The following is an 18,932-nucleotide window of genomic DNA, read 5'->3' as shown; positions in this document are numbered from 1 at the left end:
ATGTCAAAGCCAATGCATATTTCATGCTTTGCTTCCTGCACGTGGACCCAGCTCAGAGATTAGTAACAGAAACTTTGTCATTCCAATGCATGAAATGGTGAGCCGTGAACACTAGCTTCTATGCTATTGATCAGAGACTTTTTATCCTGCACTCTACAATGATTAATGTACTGCACTTTTTTTTGGTTTAAAATGAATGCAATGCTAATTTATGTTAGCCGGCCGCCGTTTCCATGGTACATAAGCATTAAGCTTGCTATCTTGAAAGTATTTTGAATAAATATCAAAATCAACGGTTTGAAGCAAATAAACTTTGCCTCTCGTTGGGCCTTGACACTGAATCTTAGGATTCGACTGGACTCAATCATTTTCAATTGTTGGCTGAATCATAGCTATTATTGCTACGTTTTTATTGCCTGGGTTGAGCAGATTTGAATCCCAAGCCGAAATTTTTTATGTGTGCGAATTTGATAAAAAAATAAAATAAAAAACAAACAAACAATTATTTAGCAATAAATATGACTTTAAAACTCCTGAGAAAAAAGGGATATAGTTTCAGCATGTTGTTGTTTAAACTGCAAGGGTTAAAGCTGAGAAATCAGTTGCCGTTTATAATCCGAAGTTTACGGTACAATCAGGACCAAGCCCTGACATAAATAGTGTAAATCAGTGTTAATTATTGCTGCCCATGAAAAGTTAATAATTACCACAAGATGGCAGCAAAGCATGACATAAACCTCCGCAACTCAATTCAACATAGTTCCTTGGCACAATGATACCACAAAATGGTGCCCAAGAGCGCAATAGCAGTAAATAATTGGTGAATGGATTGAAAAAAATAAATAAATGCAACTAGGTGAATCCATACGTAGCCAATCGCAAATATTTGGGAGAAACCTGTAGTTCTGTTAGCTGTTATTTATTTATTTATTTATTTTTGGTTCGGTGGTTTCACATTGTTTTTAGTGGCTTGAAAATCAATTACATTTCACAACAATATACTGTATGCAGTATATTCCCTGTTGCAGCTTTCACTTTTTGCTTCAAGGGTTGTTCTATTACGTCCATATACGTCGTGTGTATGAAATGCTATCATGTGAGCAAGCAGCAGTAAGTACAATAAAGGCACTCTCGACGCGAAGGTCTCCGTCGGCCCTGGGAGTCCTTAGAGATGAGGAGCAGCTTGATGATGAAAACCTTTTCAGTCCCAGCTGAATGGAGCCGTGTTCATTCACATCCCTTCCACTCATTTTCTTTTAATCACGCCCTCCTGCCTTTCTGCTCCCCCGTGCTTTCAGGGGGATAGAATAGTCGTGAATTATTAATTATCCTATCCTTGAATGTAATTAATGATCACGTCCTGGTAATGTGATATATTGTACTGTTAATTCCGTGTTCAATACGCTCCCTCGCAGATTGCGAAATACATATTGAAATGTATTTTGTTCCATTTAAAGCACTCATAAAGAGCGTGCAAGGCTAACATACTGTAGACGGATCCGCAAATGGGTTGATGTGCGGTATGCTGACTAAGGCTAACTCTCCGTTTTTTTTAATGAGCAATTTTACTGCCTTGTCATTGATTTTATTTTCCTTCTGTGGGGCTATATCGTCTGACGCGTAGCCGACCCACCACACTCACGTTTGCATGGTTTTGAACGTGTGTGCCTTTGCAAATAAATGAGATAATCAAGGAAGACACTTTAATGGAACGATATAACAAGGGATATTCTCTTTGGATTTGTGACAAAGGTAAGAATGAATTACCAGAACAAACATCTGACAATTTTGGCAGTTGTTTGTGCAGGCTTGTAAATGGACTATCACTGAACAAATATATCACTTTCATCACTTTTAACCATCTCATGAGTACACAAATCCAAAGTAATGCTTTGCCTTTCTACAAGCGGGCCTTGTAAAAACTGGGAAAGTGCATGAGCCTGACTAAAATGATAGCACGTTACAACATTTGTCAACAAACTGTTGGAAATATCACAGTTATTCTGATACCAAATAATTCATCTCGGTGCTGCTTATCATATTACCACCTCAACATCATACATACATTCTCAATAAATTGAAGATAACATTATTTCCTGCTTCCCCTGTACTGTCTAAAAATGTAATCAATGCAATTTTAGGTACATGTGTTGAGAGTTTGTAATAATAATTATTGGGGATGTCCCGATCACACTTTTTTGGACTCATTGTCTCCCAGCCATTTTCACTTCACTCCCGGCTGTTTTACTGGATTTTGACCAATTTTGCAAGGCCCACAGAATATTGTGTTCTATTGCTATAAAAACATGGAACCTACCAAAATAAAGATTAGAATCTCTTCTTTCACCAGGAAAATAAAGTATATTTCTATGTTTCCGTTTTGCAGCAATTCGCATTAGAATATATGTTTCATCATTATTCCCAAATCTATTTAGCACTGTGAGTAAATTAGCTTTTTTTCAACATGGCCCTAGTTGATCTTGTTTGCTCTGCTGCCACCTGCTGGCCATTTGTGTAATAACTATCACTTTTTCAACCATTCTTTGCAGTTGAGAGGCTGCATCAAAGCCTTCTGTATGCTCTAGCATTAAAAAAACCCACAAAAAAACATTTAAATACATCTTTGGGACACCTAAGACTAGGGATGTCCTGATCACACTTTTTTGGACCCGAGTCTGAGTCCGAGTCACCTCATTTTGAGATTGGCTGATTCCGAGTCCCGATCCGATACCTCAGCATTTGTTTAAGGAAGGGAAAAAAAAGTTTTTAGTTTTTTAGCCCCAACGCCTTTTATATGATGAGTGGACAGTGGTTAAACTAAGTAAAACATTTAAACCCCCTTTTATTGGCACATCTAAGAGTTACTCGAAGGGCTATTATTGACCAGTATATTAATTTATAGCAAGAGCTTTATTTTTGAGAACCTACTGTAGCCGCTTTAAAAAAATGCTACTTAACACAAATTGATGGGCTAACCTAATGTTGTTTTACTTAAAGAAGAAAAAAAATACAGTATATATGTGCGTGAAGCAAGCCAACTTGACAATAAACAAAAGGCTGCATTTGAAGAGCAAGTTAGCAAAACATGTATTTAATCTGACCAGAGTAAGACTTTGGGTCTGGACTCGCACCAGGCTAGACTGCCGGCTCGGGCGAGATTTGCAGTATGCAGACAAGAATCTAATGCCCTGCATTGTGAACGTAGCCCAAGTCCACAATGCTCCTTTAATAATATAATTTGAACGTTCTGAACATGTTAAAGTTAGAATGGTTTGAATCATTGCAGAAATGCACAAAGAGAAGGGAATAATGTAGAACATGTCATAATATGGGAATTTTCTTGATGAAAAATGCGGAAATATTAATTTATCGAAATATTTAGCATTTTGAAAATTGTTACCAAGGTGAATCAAATGAGCTGAACATTTGGAATGTGAATGGTGTGAATCTGTTTTGTTGAATATGTCATTGGGAATGAATGCCGGGCGGCACGGTGGCTGACTGGTTAGCACGTCCGCCTCCCAGTGCAGAGGACGTGAGATCGAGTCTGGGCTTTCTGGGTGGAGTTTGCATGTTCTCCCCGTGCTCGCGTGGGTTTCCTCCCACATTCCAAAAACATGCATGGCAGGTTAATTTAACAACCCAAATTGTGTGTGATTGTGAGTGTGGATGGTTGTTGGTCTCTGTGTGCCCTGCGATTGGCTGGCAACCAGTTCAGGGTGTACCCCGCCTGCTGCCCGAAGCCAGCTGGGATAGGCTGCAGCGACCCTTGTGAGGAGAAGCCATTAAGAAAATGGATGCATGGATGGAATGAATGCCAATTTGTTTGTGAGAAATTTGAAGTTGGGTATTTTGAAAATGTTGTGAATGGGAATAGGTAAAAAAATGTTTTGAATATGTTCAAGTTGGAATGGTTTGACTCAGTCAAGAAATGTTGAGTCTCGGAGGGAATATTGTAAAATATGTCAAAACATGTCAATTTTGTTAGTGAGAAATGTGGGAAATGAAAATATTTGGATTTTTTTTGTGGTACTTTTAATGGTGATTTTTTTTTTTTGTTATCTGAGAATTTGGAGAATTTTCCAAGATGAATTAAATGAGCTCATTATTTTGAATTCCCAAAAGAGAACGGCATGAATCTGTCATGTTGAATATACTATTAGGAATGAATGGGGTGAGAAAAAAATAGCGACAATATAGTACCCAGGATGAAAAATGTCCTAAGCATTTACACAATTATGCGTATTTCACGATTTAGCTGGTTTTAACCCCCCCCCCCCCCCCCCCACACACACACACAGCTGCTTTTCCATAAGTCTTTTGGCGCCCCCCTGGGGAGTTGTGCCTCACACTTAAAGTGCTGATACACTCTCCTCCTCATGCACCTGAATGGTGTTTTTAACATTCATGCATTATTTACCACCAAACTAAGCATGCACTTGTAGTGAAATTGGGTGGAGATGTTTTTATTTTCTTTTTTTCTTTATCTCGATCCAACCAGCTAATATGGTTGGTTCTTCTTTGCGTGGCGTCTCAGTCAGACGTCATTTTGGAGTTACAGGACAGCATCTTGGAATATCGTATTAAGAGGCAGTCCAGCATTATGCGTAAGAAGCTCGAGAGTCAATCAAAGGTGAAGCCGCCAGAATAGTTAATGAATAATGGAAGTGGGAAATGGGGGGGGACATCAGCAATTGCGCGCACATCAGATGGGCTGTTTAAAAAAAATAATAAAAATGAAAATCAGCAATGTCCAAGGACGTATGGAAGATGGATTCAACATAACAAGTATGCTTCAGTAAAGTTGTTAAAAATTGACTGCAGACTAAAAAAGAAAAACACACAAGCTGCTGCACATTTGTAAAAGAAAAAAACATTCTATGTCAATATTTTTTGTTGTCAGTTTTGTCGTGACTCGGACATTGTTCAGGATAATCCTTTAGCTGTGATTTTCAAAGTTTATTACAAGTAACACAGGTGGTAGGTGGGCTCCCTCTAATGGTACGTGAAGAAATCATTGAATTAAATCGACTTTTTTTTTTATTCAGTACAGTACATTTGTTAAGTGCAGTTCAGTTGTATTTAACTTTAAAGTACAATACATTTGTTATTAATCATTTAGAATAGTTTGTTTTCAAATATCTATCCAGGTACAATTTGTATTAAGTATGTACGATAACTGTTCTTTTCCAACGATAACGATAAATGTGTGCTTCTCCAAACCAATACTGATAACTGATAACATTAAAAAAAATATATATAAACCACAAATCAGGGCTGGACAATAAATCAAATTAATTCGATTAATTTGGCATTTTAAAAATGGACGATTTGAAATATATTTTGGCAACAGAGACTCTCCACCCCTCGCTTTTTAGCCACAAAATTAGAGCTGGGCAATTAATCAATTTCATTTGATTAACTCATTCAGGTCCGGCCATTTTTTACTGAAACAATCCCCTTCACTCCCGGCTGTTTTACTCGATTTTGACTGATCTTGTAACGCCCACAGAATATTGTTCTATTGCTATAAAAACATGGAACCTATTAAAAGAAAGGTTAGAATATTTTCTTTCATCAAGAAAAAAAAAATATTTCTATCTGTTTCTGTTTTGCAGCAATTAGCATTATAATATAGCTAAGTTGTATCATTATTTACAAATCTATTTAGAACTGTGAGTAAATGAGCTTTTTTTCAACATGGTCCTGGTTGAGCTTGTTTGCTCTGCTGCCAACTGCTGGCCGTTTGTGTAATAACTACCATTTCTTCAACCGTTCTTTGCAGTTGAGAGGCTGCATCAAAGCCCTATGTATGCTCTAGCATGTAAAAACAACAACAACGTACACATACGTCTTTGGGACACCTAAAACATTTAAAATTGAACGTATTTATACGTTTTGGGAGCAAATGAGTCAATTTGTCATTTTAAAAATGGACGATTTGAAACATACTTTGGCAACAGAGACTCTCGCCTTTTAGCCATAGGCACATAAAGGTAAAATGATATAGTTAAATGATTGTAAAGCAAATTTTGTATATTCTGTATACTGTATTGATATGGCTTGGCAGCAATTGGCTTCAGCCAGCTTCCAACCAGGAAAGAGCTTTTGTGCAATTCTAAGACAGAAATTCTCCTTTTATTTATTTGTGAACATCTGTATAATAATACAGCAAATGTCATGTTAGTTTTTTTATAGCAAAATATCAGTTATTGCTTTGGCTTGAGCATAAGAACAGCAAATAGGACGTTTCTTTTCAGTGAATAAGGGAAGATAGGTTGAGGTGCCACCCCAAAAAATCAATCACCGAACGGTAAATATGTGGAGGTTCACTGTAGTTCATCATGCTGTATTTAAGGAAAGCGTGGCTCAAAAATAGAAGTCTGCCATAATGCTGTTGAATCAAGCCAATTGACTGGCTTTGACAGCAAAACATTGATGAGGGTCAAAAAGTCCTAAAAATGTTGCCTTGATCACTTTCAACCAAACGGAGACACATTTGGACTTTTAAGTATGTGATGTCTCCTTAACCTTTTGTACGCCGTGATTTAGAGCGGCAGTTCCTCAGACCCGTGTTGCCCCCCCCCCCCCCCCCATGGTGCAGCTGCAGGTGCAGCAATGACAGCAGACCACAGGGACGAAAGTGATTGAGCAGCTGCCTGACGCAAACGGCTGCTTACAAAATCAGCAGGTCGCTGATTGATGAGGAAAGTCTTGGTGAGTGCGCCTGGGAGGGCGTCGGGAAATAAGATCAGAAAATGTGGTGGGCGGCCTCACACGAGAACACTGCAGAATTGTGAGAGCATATGCGTTCATAATAAAAGATGGCAGACAACGACTTCCTGTCGAGCCTGATAGGGTCTAACTGATAACGATCCGTGCTCTGGTCTCCGTCTGATCCTCTCGTCTGCGTTGTTCATTTTTCCCCATTAGCCTTTCTTGAGGGTGCAGCTGCGTCCTTTGCATGGCAGGAAGGACTGAAGTGTGTCAATCCATGAGTGAGCACTAGGGGGAGCGAGCATGCAGCGTGTCTGCATTGCTTGTGTTGGCGTCGCTCTCTTTTTTTTTTTGCTCTTATCTGTCTCAGCATCTTGAAGTGTCCTTGTTTTATTAGCGCACTTCATCATACTGAAAGCTGTTTCTGTTTTTGTTACTTTGAATACCGGGCAGCATGGCGGACAAGTTAAGGCTGTGGGTTCAAATCCATTGTGTTCTCTCCTCATGCTTGCATGCTGAGTTCATTGAAGCTCAAAATTGTCCCGAGATGTGAATGTGATTGTAAATGCTTTTTTTTGCCCAAAATCAGCTGGGAAAGGCTCCGGCTCCTACTAATTAACACAAAACGACAGAAAATTGATGTAGGATTTGATTTTTCGTTCGCCATCATCAGTCATTTTTACTTGTAGCGCCATCACACACTGCTAATGTTTTGTTAAATTGTCTGGTTGCCGCGGTAACAGCACTGCTTGATGCATTTTCGGCTGCTTGTGAACAAGTGACATGAGTAATTGAAATGAAATTGATGAGAAAAGACTCGCGGGTGTGAGGATTACGCTATAATCCTCTTGTAAAATGTTTCTACAGGTCCTTGCTGCTGTCTTGCAATTAAAACTAGTCCAATGTGACATCCAATGCGCTCCATCCCTCAAAATGTTCCCTTTTATTCAGACTTTGCTACTAATAGTGTTGTCACTTTTGAATATTTTTAGAATTGATTAATCTATCTATTAGTTTGATTCATTTAAATTTTGCATGAAAGTGTATTACAAAAGCTCCCCCCCCCCCCCCCCGATTACTGTTAACCAGTGATTGGTGTTTATTTCGTACTTCATATTCATATACTGATTAAAAAAAAAAAAAAAGTTGGATTGATGTACTATGTTACCAGGCATTGTTTTCCAAAGTAAAAACAGATGTTTGTAAATATCTTATTTTGATTAAACATAGAAGATAATCAGTCTTCTTTCATGAAAGACTACAGAAATCAGTAAACAATTAATGTTGATATGCTGAAATCAGAGGATTTAAACCATTAAAAAAAAAAAAAAAGGGTTAGGGTTACTCGATTATTAAAATAGTTGTGGATTAATTTGATAATTGATTACTAGTGCTGTCAGACAATTAAAAAAAATCGAATTAATTACAGGATTTTTTATTAATTAATCAAATTCATCTATTTTAATCTCATATCTGCTAAAGGTCCCCAAATAAATAATTAGAATTCTAAGAAATTATAAAATTGTAGCGCATGACTAATCAACTGAATCCACTAAGAAGAGAAGATTTGAAATCTACATTTATTTTGTTGCAGTGTGCTTCATAAATGAAAATCAAAAGAAAAAGTTTAAGCACATCAACAATTAGGCCAGGCATAATTTTAAAATATAATCTAAACTTATATTTTGTTTAAAAATATATATAGATATAGATATATATATATGTTTTTCAAATAAACTTCCACTAGCTGAGGTTCGGTGTATGGATGACATGAGATGAACTATTGGCATAAATAACACTAATCGCATTATAAATAGAAAATAGTTCTAATCCATCATCAGTATTGCACAATATAAATCAGTTTGACATGTCAATTCTTTTATCAAAAAAACTATAATGCTAAAGTTCTGCATAATAAGCGATAGCAGCATTAAACAAATTGAATCTATAAGAGCAACGCATTCTAAGAAATAAGATGCATCAGTTCAATTCCATTCAAATGCCAAAAACAACAACTTCAGTGAGTAAAGTGCTGTCGGTGTTAATTGTATTTCAAACAATCAAAGCTGGCTAAAACGCCATGTAATGCATAAAATAATTATTAACAGTAAATCATCAATATCATCAATCACTTCAGTGATTGGGAAACATGCCAAAGCAAATGCAACCGGACCAAAGGATGGCTAATGCTAAAAACATGACTCACCAACTCGACTTTTCTACTAAATGCGACGGTCAATCGACGCAGTCGGGCACTGGCAGTTGGCTCTACAAGTTAACAAGTATTCATTTAAGTTTTCAGAAACTTTATCAAAACCCACCTCGACCAGCAACAAACATTTCCCTTGCGTGTCCTGGCTACTTCCATACTCTTATTGGTCACATGACCGTATGACCAAACGGGGCAATATGCCAAACGATCATTAGGGAGACAAGAGCGTACACTCGCGCAACAGGTTGGGTTTGGTACCCACGCTACACAATAAATTGCGTTATTTTTTTCAAGGCATTAATTTGTGTGTAATTAATTCATCTAGATTAACGTGTTAAACTGACAGCTTTATTGATTACTTGTTGATTAATCGATTCATCTTGACAGCTCTACAACTAAATTATTACTTCTTTGCTTCAGTTCTTGTTGCTTCTCCGTCAACATTTAGCAATGCTTTTGATTGGTGCTATCACTATTGAATGTTTTTAAAATCAATTATCCTATTGATTACTCCATCAAATAATCAAGTAATTTGTCCTCATTTATTTTGTAAAATGCCTTTTACATTAAATAAATTAAAAAAAAACTATTCAAAATGTCTAATGTAGCCATTTAGGATTTAGTGTCTTCCTTTTTTTTTTTTAAACACTTTTTCCTATCAAATAAAATAATCAATTCAAAATGTTTAATATAGTCGTTTAGGATTTAAGAACACAACTTTTAAGTGCAATATGAGGCAGAAACGTTCTTATTTTATACATGGTCCAAGTGTAAAATAGCAAGGTATTAATAGCTTAATGATGTGTTCCTATAATCTAAACAGCTAAATTTGACATTTTGAGTTGAATGTTTTTCCTTTTTAATGGGCAAACGTGTTTTATAAAATAAACGAAGACAAAGTTCTATTTATCTTTTTTTATTAAAATAAAGAAAATACCTCAATTTGCAATTTAAGGCACATTCCTTTCCTTTAAACATAGAGAGCGAATTACAAAGTAGCCTTGGTCCAGAATATTGAAAAAGGATTCAAGTAAGCCAGGTGTCAAACTCATTTACAGCTAGCAGCCAGACACTTGTTGCTCATGCTAACAGCTAGCCGCTAGCCACTAGCCACTTAGCAACCTAAATTAGCGATTGAACACGAGTTCAGGATAGCGTTGTTGATGTTGGTCGCAACTACAATGTCAATCAAAGAAACGTCTAAAAGGGAAGTCGAGCTATCCATCACGCCATGACGTGGGCCAACTTAAAAATGAAAGTGTACTAAGGCTATTTGCTTGCCGTCAATGTATTACTATATTTGGCAAACTTTATTTTGAAGTTAGGCTTAGCGTGTTACGTTGAGTATGTTTCAGCTTCCTTGGCATGTCAGAATGATATAGACTGTGAATGCGCTCTTTTCTTTTTTCCTCCAACTAATCCATGGATCATCTTCAGCGTGTTATCATCTGGCAACATGCCTTTTTAAAAAAAAATTAAATTAAATGAAATATTCATGACTATTGCAATGACTTTGTAATTAATTATAGAGTTGATTCTGCACTTACGCTTTTGCAAATGGCCGAGATTGAAAGAATAATTTCCCAGTCTTGGACGTGTTAAAAAAAAAAAAAAAAAAAAAAAAAAGCAAATAATGCCCTTTCTGAGAGCACTAATGGCACTAACGGGCATTGGTGTAACGAGGGAATCATTTCCGTCCTCTGTCCTCTACAATATTGTTCAGCTGCTTCGCTCCCAGCAGATGATTGGTTTGAAAAGCTAGCGGCTGTGCATGACTTCTGAGGAAATACACTCTGGCTTATATTCCTGTGTGTGCGCGTGTGTTCGCACGCGCTCACACAGTGCAAATAGACAGACAAGCTGTGCTAACAAGAACGTGGCTTGTGTGTGTGTGTGTGCACAGAGTGATGTGACACACACACGGAACAGATCGAGCTGGGCTGCTAACAATGTTTTGTTAGGAGCTGCAACTATTTCTGCTGTATGTGGGAGGACACTCACTAACTGTGTCTCTCAAGAGCCGGGCCGGCAGCAGCGGCAAACCGCAGCAGGAGCAGCAGCAGCCCTCTTTTGTTTTACAAGCACACACACAACACAGCTGCACACACAGCACAGCCAATATCGTTCTTTTTGCTACTGATAATATGCAAATGTTTCCTCTCCTGCTCACCACGCTGCATTTTCCTGTCAGCCGGGAATCAGGCTTTTCAATTTGCCGAGAAAGGACGAGATCTCTCCTTAAAAAAAAAAAAGGACCTTGGTGCTACCTGGAAGGATTTTGTTTTTGTTGCATTGATTCTCATCTCCATTTGCTCGGTAATGGACCGAGCGTGCGCGGTGATTTGATGCACGCCCGACAGCTCGCTTAGATCGTCAGATGGAGTCTGTAGATTGGAACGGACGTGTGACAAATTCATGGGGAAATAAATAGATAGTCGTGACACGAGGATTGGGAATGGAAAGTTAGGATATGATCATATCTGAATATTTTCCAACGATAGCGATCACGCTTCAGAACATAAAAGAACAACTAATTGACCTTTCGCTGAGCCGGCCCCCCATAGCAACGGTTGCCAGGTTAGACGAACGTTCAAATGATGCTTACATTGTCTGCACTACAGTCAGAGGTGGCAAAAAGACTCACACTGTACTACGCACCCAAAAAAATCTCACTCACAAAAAACAGCACAAAACACACACACAAAAACTCCCACTCCCAAAAACATTACACAAAACACACAAAAAACGTTGTCACAAGCACCAACAAATATCTCACACAAAATTAAAAAAAAAAACACACCTCCACTCATGCAATACTTCCACTCTCATTGCCTTACACCTTACACAAATTTTTCACTCCAAAAAACTCACACTCACTCATGAAAAATGTTTTCTCTCACACCAAGAAACATCCGTCACAAAAAACTCACCAGAAAAATTCTCAAACTCACACAAAATAACAAAAAAAAACTCAGTCACGCACAAAAAAATCCCACACACTAAAAGCCACTCACTCATACCAACAAACCTCTCAGTCAAAACAAAACTCTGTCACACCAAAAAAACTCTCACCCACATCAAACAACTCTTATCTCACAAAAACTATTAAACCCATTAAGTCTCACTCACAAAAACTTCTCTCACACACACCCCCAAAAAGTTCTCACCCACTAAACTTCTCAATCATACAAAAAACAATCATTCACAGTAACTTCTCTGTCACAAAAACTGTCACACTAAAAAACTCACACACACCAAATAGAAATTCTCACATAAAAACTCACATGGTCAATTTTTTTATATAATCAACAACAAACTTCTTACTCGCATAAAAAATCTCTCACAAAACTCTCACACTTATCAAAACATTCTTACTTGCATAAAAAAACTTCTCAGTCACAAAAACTTTCACACTCACTAAAAACTTTTCGACCACATAAAAAAAATTCACTCACACAAGAACTTGCACGCCAACAAACCTCTCAGTCAAATCTAAAAGCCTCTCATACTACTCCAAAAACTCTCACACTCACCAGAATACTCTCACTTAAAAACAAACTCTCACTTGCATAAAAAGACTGTCACTTGCAACAAAAAACATCATGCAACCAACAAAAAAAACTCTCACTCACCAAAAACTACCCTCATTAACCAGTAAAACACACATAAAAAGCACACTCAGCAACAACGAAATCTGTCACACACTCCAAAAAACTCACAATGAAAAACTCTCACTCTCACAAAAGACTCACGCTGCAAAATTTTTATAATCATCAACAAACCTTCAACCCCAGTCACATCAAAAATCTGATAACACTTACTCTCATCCACACCAAAATACTCTCACTTGGAACAACAATACAAAACAAAAAACTCTTACTTACTCAAAATCGCTGCACCAAAAAAATCCCCTCACTCATTAAAGAACAAAACAAAAAAAAACTCACTGGCACCAAAAAACATTATACCAATCAAAATGCCTTTCTCTCATCATGTATTTCTCACATAAACCAACTCTTTACACACACCAACAAATGGCACACTGTCTCTAAAAAATATACAATATATATCAGTCACACCAAATGGCTCTCTCTCATACAGCCAAAGAACACAACAAAAACTCGCACAGAAAAATTTTCATAAAAACAACGAACCTCTGATTCACATTAACATCTCTCATTTACAAAAGCTCACATGCACTCTCACCAAAAAAAAGACCTCACACCAAAAACCATACCAACCAAAAAACTATATATATATATATATATATATATATATATATATATACAAAAAACCTCTTATACATAACAAAAACATTACAACTCTCACAAAAATATCATTCGTTCCCAAAAACTTCTTACACTCACATAGGTATATGAGAGGTACAGTAAATGTTATTTTTGGTATGCATCTCATTATAATGCCTTGACCAGGAGCCTGTTTTTGAATAATTTGTGAGGTAAAATTAAATGCGTTCATTTCAAGAATAGTAATCACAAGTTGCGGCTAATGATATGAGGTTCCGTGTGGGCCAAAAATAACATTAACCTCTCATATTCAACCGAAAAAAAGTTTCACACTCACTTTAAAAAACCTCACACACTCATACAAGTGTGCATCTCATATAATGATGCTCTTTGTTTTTTTTGCATGTTATTCCTGTGTAAAAATTGAGTCAACATTAATCACTTCGTGTGTGCTGTCTATTTCATCTCCTCTGACATTTGCTCCTTAATCCATGAGCATGGTCTCACATATATGAAAAGCAGAAGTGTGTGCGCGCGTGCGTGTGTGTGTGTGTGTGTGTGTGTGTGTGTGTGTGTGTGTACTAGTACATACTACATTGTGAGGACCAAAATACATCTTTAACCAACAGATTGAGGACATTTTTGTGAAATTAGGACATTTGGCTGGTCCTCACAACTCAAGACCTCTTTTTTAGGGTCAAGACTTGGTTTTAGAGTTAAGATTTGAATTGGGTTATGGTTGAGGTTAGGGTAAGGAATAGGGGTAGGCAATCATTTTTGATGATTGGGTTAAGGGAAGGGGCTAGGAAATGCATTATGTCTATGGATGTCCTCACAATTATGTGAGTACAAGTGTGTGTGTGTGTGTGTGTGTGTGGTTTTCATTTTTGTTACATAGTGGGGGCCAACATTTTGGGATTTCACAGAGTTATGGGGCCCACACGTCATTGGGGGGCCATTTTGCTGTGCCCCACAAGTTTAGACCTCTTTTTGAGGGTCAAGACTTGGTTTTAAAATTTAGGTTTGAATTGGGTTATGGTTGAGGTTAGGGTAAGGTATAGGGGTAGGCAATCATTTTTGATGGTTGGGGTTAGGGAAAGGGGCTAAGAAATGCATGATGTCAATGTGATGGCCCAAAGATAGTAAAACAAATGTGTGTGTGTGTGGTCTTGTTTTCATTACATAGTGGGGCCAACATTTCTGGATTTCACAGAGTTGTGGGGCCCACCCGTCCATGTGGGGCCATTTTGCTGTGCCCCACAAGTTTAGACCTCTTTTTGAGGGTCAAGACTTGGTTTTAAAATTTAGGTTTGAATTGGGTTATGGTTGAGGTTAGGGTAAGGTATAGGGGTAGGCAATCATTTTTGATGGTTTGGATTAAGGGAAGGGGCTAAGAAAGGGTTAGTGTGCGTGTGTGTGTGTGTGTACTTGTACATACTACATTGTGAGGACCAAAATATGTCTTTAACCAACAGATTGGGGACATTTTTGTGAAGTGAGGACATTTTGGCCGGTCCTCACAACTCAAGACCTCTTTTTGAGGGTCAAGACTTGGTTTTAAAGTTTAGGTTTGAATTGGGTTATGGTTGAGGTTAGGGTAAGGTATAGGGGGAGGCAATCATTTTTGATGGTTAAGGGAAGGGGCTAGGAAATGCATGATGTCAATGTGATGGCCCCACAAAGATAGTAAAACAAACTTGTGTGTGTGGTCAGAAGAGCCCATTGTGCTGCACAGGTAAAGCGAACCTCCCACTTGGCAGCACGTCAGCTGCTGTCTGCGCCCACGGTCGTCATTATTGTAGCAAATCACCAGATATCCTTGAACGCTCCTGCTCGCTCGCTCGCTCTCCTCCTCCTCCTCCTCGCTCTGCCTGCCTCTCTGGCTCTCCCTCCGTATCTCTGTAGTCTTCATTACTCTGCACCTGTCACCAGCGGACGGAAGCCGCACGCTCATCCCATCTTCCTCTCCTCCTTTCTAATTTACGCCCATGACTTCTGCCAAAGACGGCAGCGGGCCGGCCAAAGGCGCGCCGCAGCCGGACCAGGTAGGACCTCGTCCGCTTCTCCTCTCCGTCTCTTCCAATCACATCAGTTTGTTTTCACATCATTTGACACGATTGTCAGAGCACTTGCGCTCGGAGTTGGCTGGCGTGTGAAAGATGCGCAGCGTGGAACAACTGGGGCACAACTTGAAATTAAATATTTGATGAAGTTGTTGTAACCTCACTCTCGAGCCCAGCCTTGGATTTCAGGGAGCTCGTCAGATTTTGGAGGAGCGCTGACGTAAAACGAGAGTGGAGGCTAACAGAGTGGGTGTTAAATGATGTGAGTGTCGATGGTAGCGTGGATGAGGCCGGAGGGAACGCAAGGGGGCTCGTTGTAATGGCGTGTAGACACACACACTTTTTCCACAAGTAGGATAGTGGCTTGGAGAATGTTGTTGCGTGGCTATGAAGAGCTTGACTGCAATCAAATTCAAATTGTGTTTTGCCAACAGCTGGGTTGTTAATGTTGTCGCACAGCAGGTGTTTCATTGTTAAGTGGTTGGGACATTTTCAAGGTCTGTAAGCAAGAGAAGCTAACAAAACACATTGAGATTCAGTGGGGGTATACAGTGAAGGCAACCTTGTTTAAATCCTACATTTTGTAGAAGTAAAAATGAGCCAAAAGCAAATTTTTTAATATGAAAGTAGGAATTGGATATATCATCAACCAGTGGTAACATATAGAAGGATAACATGCTTTTTTTTTATTCTGTTGGAAATAAATCCAATAAAAGTAATTCAAGACAGACATGCAAGGTGAGTCACTTTATCAGAGAAATATTTTGACCCCCGGCATAAAAGCAAATGAAAAAACGACATACCTATTGCAACATTGACACTGACTATAGTTGTTCTAAAAGTGGGAGCCGCACACTTTCAAACATCTTTTAATGCCAGCCGCCGGCATGTTTGAAGCAGAATTGCTCCTCACAGTTGTAGGTGAAAAAAAGTCCACTGGTGCCAATTTTCTTTGCAAATAAATATCACAGCGTAAAACTGTAATTGCCGACCCACTGCGCCTCTTTCATCAGATGAATGAAATGTTTTTGTTCAGTCTCTCTCTATAAATGTGATACCTCCCTGGAAGTCGCTTTGGTATGTTCTAACTTACTGAATCCAAACTTCAAGTGCAATATGACGTTTCACCTCAAGGGGCGCTAAACTTCAGCCTCTGAAACGTGTCAAAGAAAGTGAACTAGAGAAATTGGGAGAACATGTTCCAAAGGATAATTTTAGGATGCTTTTTCCATTTGCTTCTTTTACTGCATACAATTTCAACATTAGTTCTTGTCAGTAGCATAATATATCTATTTTTTTTTTTAACCCTTGAACTTTTGTGGCCCACGGGCTGAACTTTGCCCACCGCTGTGTTACAAATATGTGTCCCAATACTCATGCTTACCATTCATCACTAAACATGTGCACAAAGATTAAATAACACACTGTATGTACATGTCCCCGGTTCAGGGTGTACCCCGCCTACTGCCCGGAGCCAGATGGGATAGGCTCCAGCGACCCTTGTGAGAACTAAGCGGTTAAGAAAATGGATGGATGGTAGAAGATTTGTTTGGGAAGTGTAACTCACATTACGGTTGCGGGCTAGCTAGCAAGAAGCTACAGCGCGTAGTATGCCGCTGGACTCTCAGGTCAAACCTTCGCTCCGAGTAAGTTCCAGTGAATAACGGTCGCTATTTTCTCCTCCCTTCCGTGAAGCTTTTTCAAACTGCCCGCGTGTGGCGGACACGACTAGTTAGTTCGTTTGTTCCCACCTCCCCGACATGTAGCAACGGTCCCACTCGCGCGGACATGCATGCGCTCTCTCACCCGCTTTCGCACTCTCTCTCATCGTAGAAATTGTAATCCCTCGAAGTAATCCCCATTTTTAATAAATGTACCTGTAATCTGATTACATTTTTTTCCCTGTAGCTGTAATGGAATACAGTTACATATTTTTGTAATCTGATTACGTAACGGCAGTACATGTATTCCGTTACTCCCCAAGCCTGTGTGTAGCTACTGTACCAGAAAAGTTGGCGAGGATGTGTGTTGTCAGACTTTCAAATGGAGGTTCTCCGATTCGTGAAAAGCGCTGATGTCCGTCTTCGTTTGTCGGTCAGAGTGACCTGCATCAACTCACCTTCATTTCTTTATACCGCCAACAGCTTGTTGCACTGTTTGCAACTCAGGGAATGAATGAATTACAATTGCTACAGCTTCAACGCTGACTTTGCTAACATCAACTAGCGATACAGGGCTTGCTCTTAAAGGATGCAGCGATATCATCACCACGAGCGCGGGAAGCACAGCTGAGAGGCACGGCTGAGATTTGAACACTCCTGCTTTGAATGCATCAGCGCTCCTTTCTTTAATCCCAAATATAAGCCAATAAATAGACAAGAAAAGGGCAGATGTCTTCATTAGTGTAGTTGTTACGGGCACAGGGGAGGACGCTTCTCCGCTTTCCTTCTCTGATACGTGATCACTCGCTGAGCTTGTTTCGAGCTGCAAAAAGAAGGCACGTGCTTGATTGTGGATGCTTTGAAGGCAACCTGGAGCGAGAGAACATTGCAATTGTCGCTCTCGACTTGAGAGTCTGCCTATGGCTGCAATCACACTGCAGGTCCAAGCGCCCCAATTTATAGATTCGGATTTTTGAAAAATCCATTTCTGCGTACATTTCAAGTGGCACAAATCCTATATGACTGTGTTTGCAGTCATCATCCATCTACTTACTATAGCACTTTTCCTCCTTCGGGTCACAAATGACGATTTGAGTGGGCATGGAAAAATGATCTGCGAATTATAATTCTCGGACTCAGATTGCAACAAATCTTGAATATCATCACTTGCTTTATTGCGACATTCTAAAAAGAGCTGCAGCTGCTGCGATGCTGCATTTACTCAAAATATACAAAATATCGAATTACTTTTAGCCTGTGTTTATAGGTGATGTCATTTTGCCTTAATGTGCGTAGCTTCTATGCAGTTAAGTTCTGTGGAAGGACACCTCTTAGAGCTAACTTGCTAACTGCTAGCTATAAAGCACGGTGTCCAAACTATGGCCAGGGGGCCATTTGTGGCCCGTGATCCATTTTTCAGCGACTTGTGTCATATTCTGAAAATTACATTTGACATGGACCACCAAGCTAGTAAAAAAAATATTAAGAATAATTTTAAAAGTGGAGGTGGACAGAATGAGAACGGTGTCAAAAAAACTACATGCCACTACTAATAATAAATGGTTCCATATTGTAGAGCTTTTCTAAATTTGCAAATAAGCTATTTATGTCTAAAACAGTAACATTACTCTTCAACACACCGTGGTGAGTAAAGATAATTTAAAGAAGCAAAAATAGTTTCTTCCACTTTCTGCTATCAAGGCCCAATTTATGAAGATATCACATTAATGATCCTCAAGAAGTGCAGTGTTTAAAAAAAAAAAAGTCACCTTACTGCAGTTTGCTCGTGTTTTGGGTCTGAATGTGGAGATACAGGGGTGGATCTAGTCTAATGTGATACAGGGCCTTTGGCCACCCCAAAATCTTAAAAAATCCTTAACTACAGCTTTTGTCTTCTCAACTTTACCAGAAATCTGTTACATAGTTTGTCAAATTAACCAGAAATTATAAACAATGTATAATTGCTTACTTCATTGATTTGAGCTTGTTTAAAAAAAATAAAGTTGAAGAATTTTAAATGGCTCCTTCCATT

The 18,932-nt window shown here is 38.8% G+C and overlaps 1 protein-coding gene across 3 annotated transcripts in view; it reads left to right on the top strand.

Annotated features, from left to right (window-relative positions):
* The window catches only part of dpp6b (dipeptidyl-peptidase 6b), a 118,741-nt gene that overhangs the window by 54,197 nt on the left and 45,612 nt on the right, over nt 1-18,932 (top strand). Inside the window, exon 1 of one of the 3 annotated variants that reach the window (XM_077558523.1) lies at nt 15,077-15,221. The exons of the other annotated variants lie outside the window; for them this stretch is intronic. Coding sequence (XP_077414649.1) covers nt 15,165-15,221 — 57 coding nt within the window. The 5' untranslated portion in view covers nt 15,077-15,164. Of the gene's footprint in view, nt 1-15,076; nt 15,222-18,932 lie in introns of those variants that run through there. 3 annotated transcript variants of the gene reach the window in all.

The sequence above is a fragment of the Vanacampus margaritifer genome, chromosome 2 (genome assembly GCF_051991255.1).
Source record: "Vanacampus margaritifer isolate UIUO_Vmar chromosome 2, RoL_Vmar_1.0, whole genome shotgun sequence".
NCBI classification, from domain to species: domain Eukaryota; kingdom Metazoa; phylum Chordata; class Actinopteri; order Syngnathiformes; family Syngnathidae; genus Vanacampus; species Vanacampus margaritifer.
Note: the sequence above shows the minus strand (reverse complement) of the source record. Positions and strands in the feature narration are given on the sequence as shown.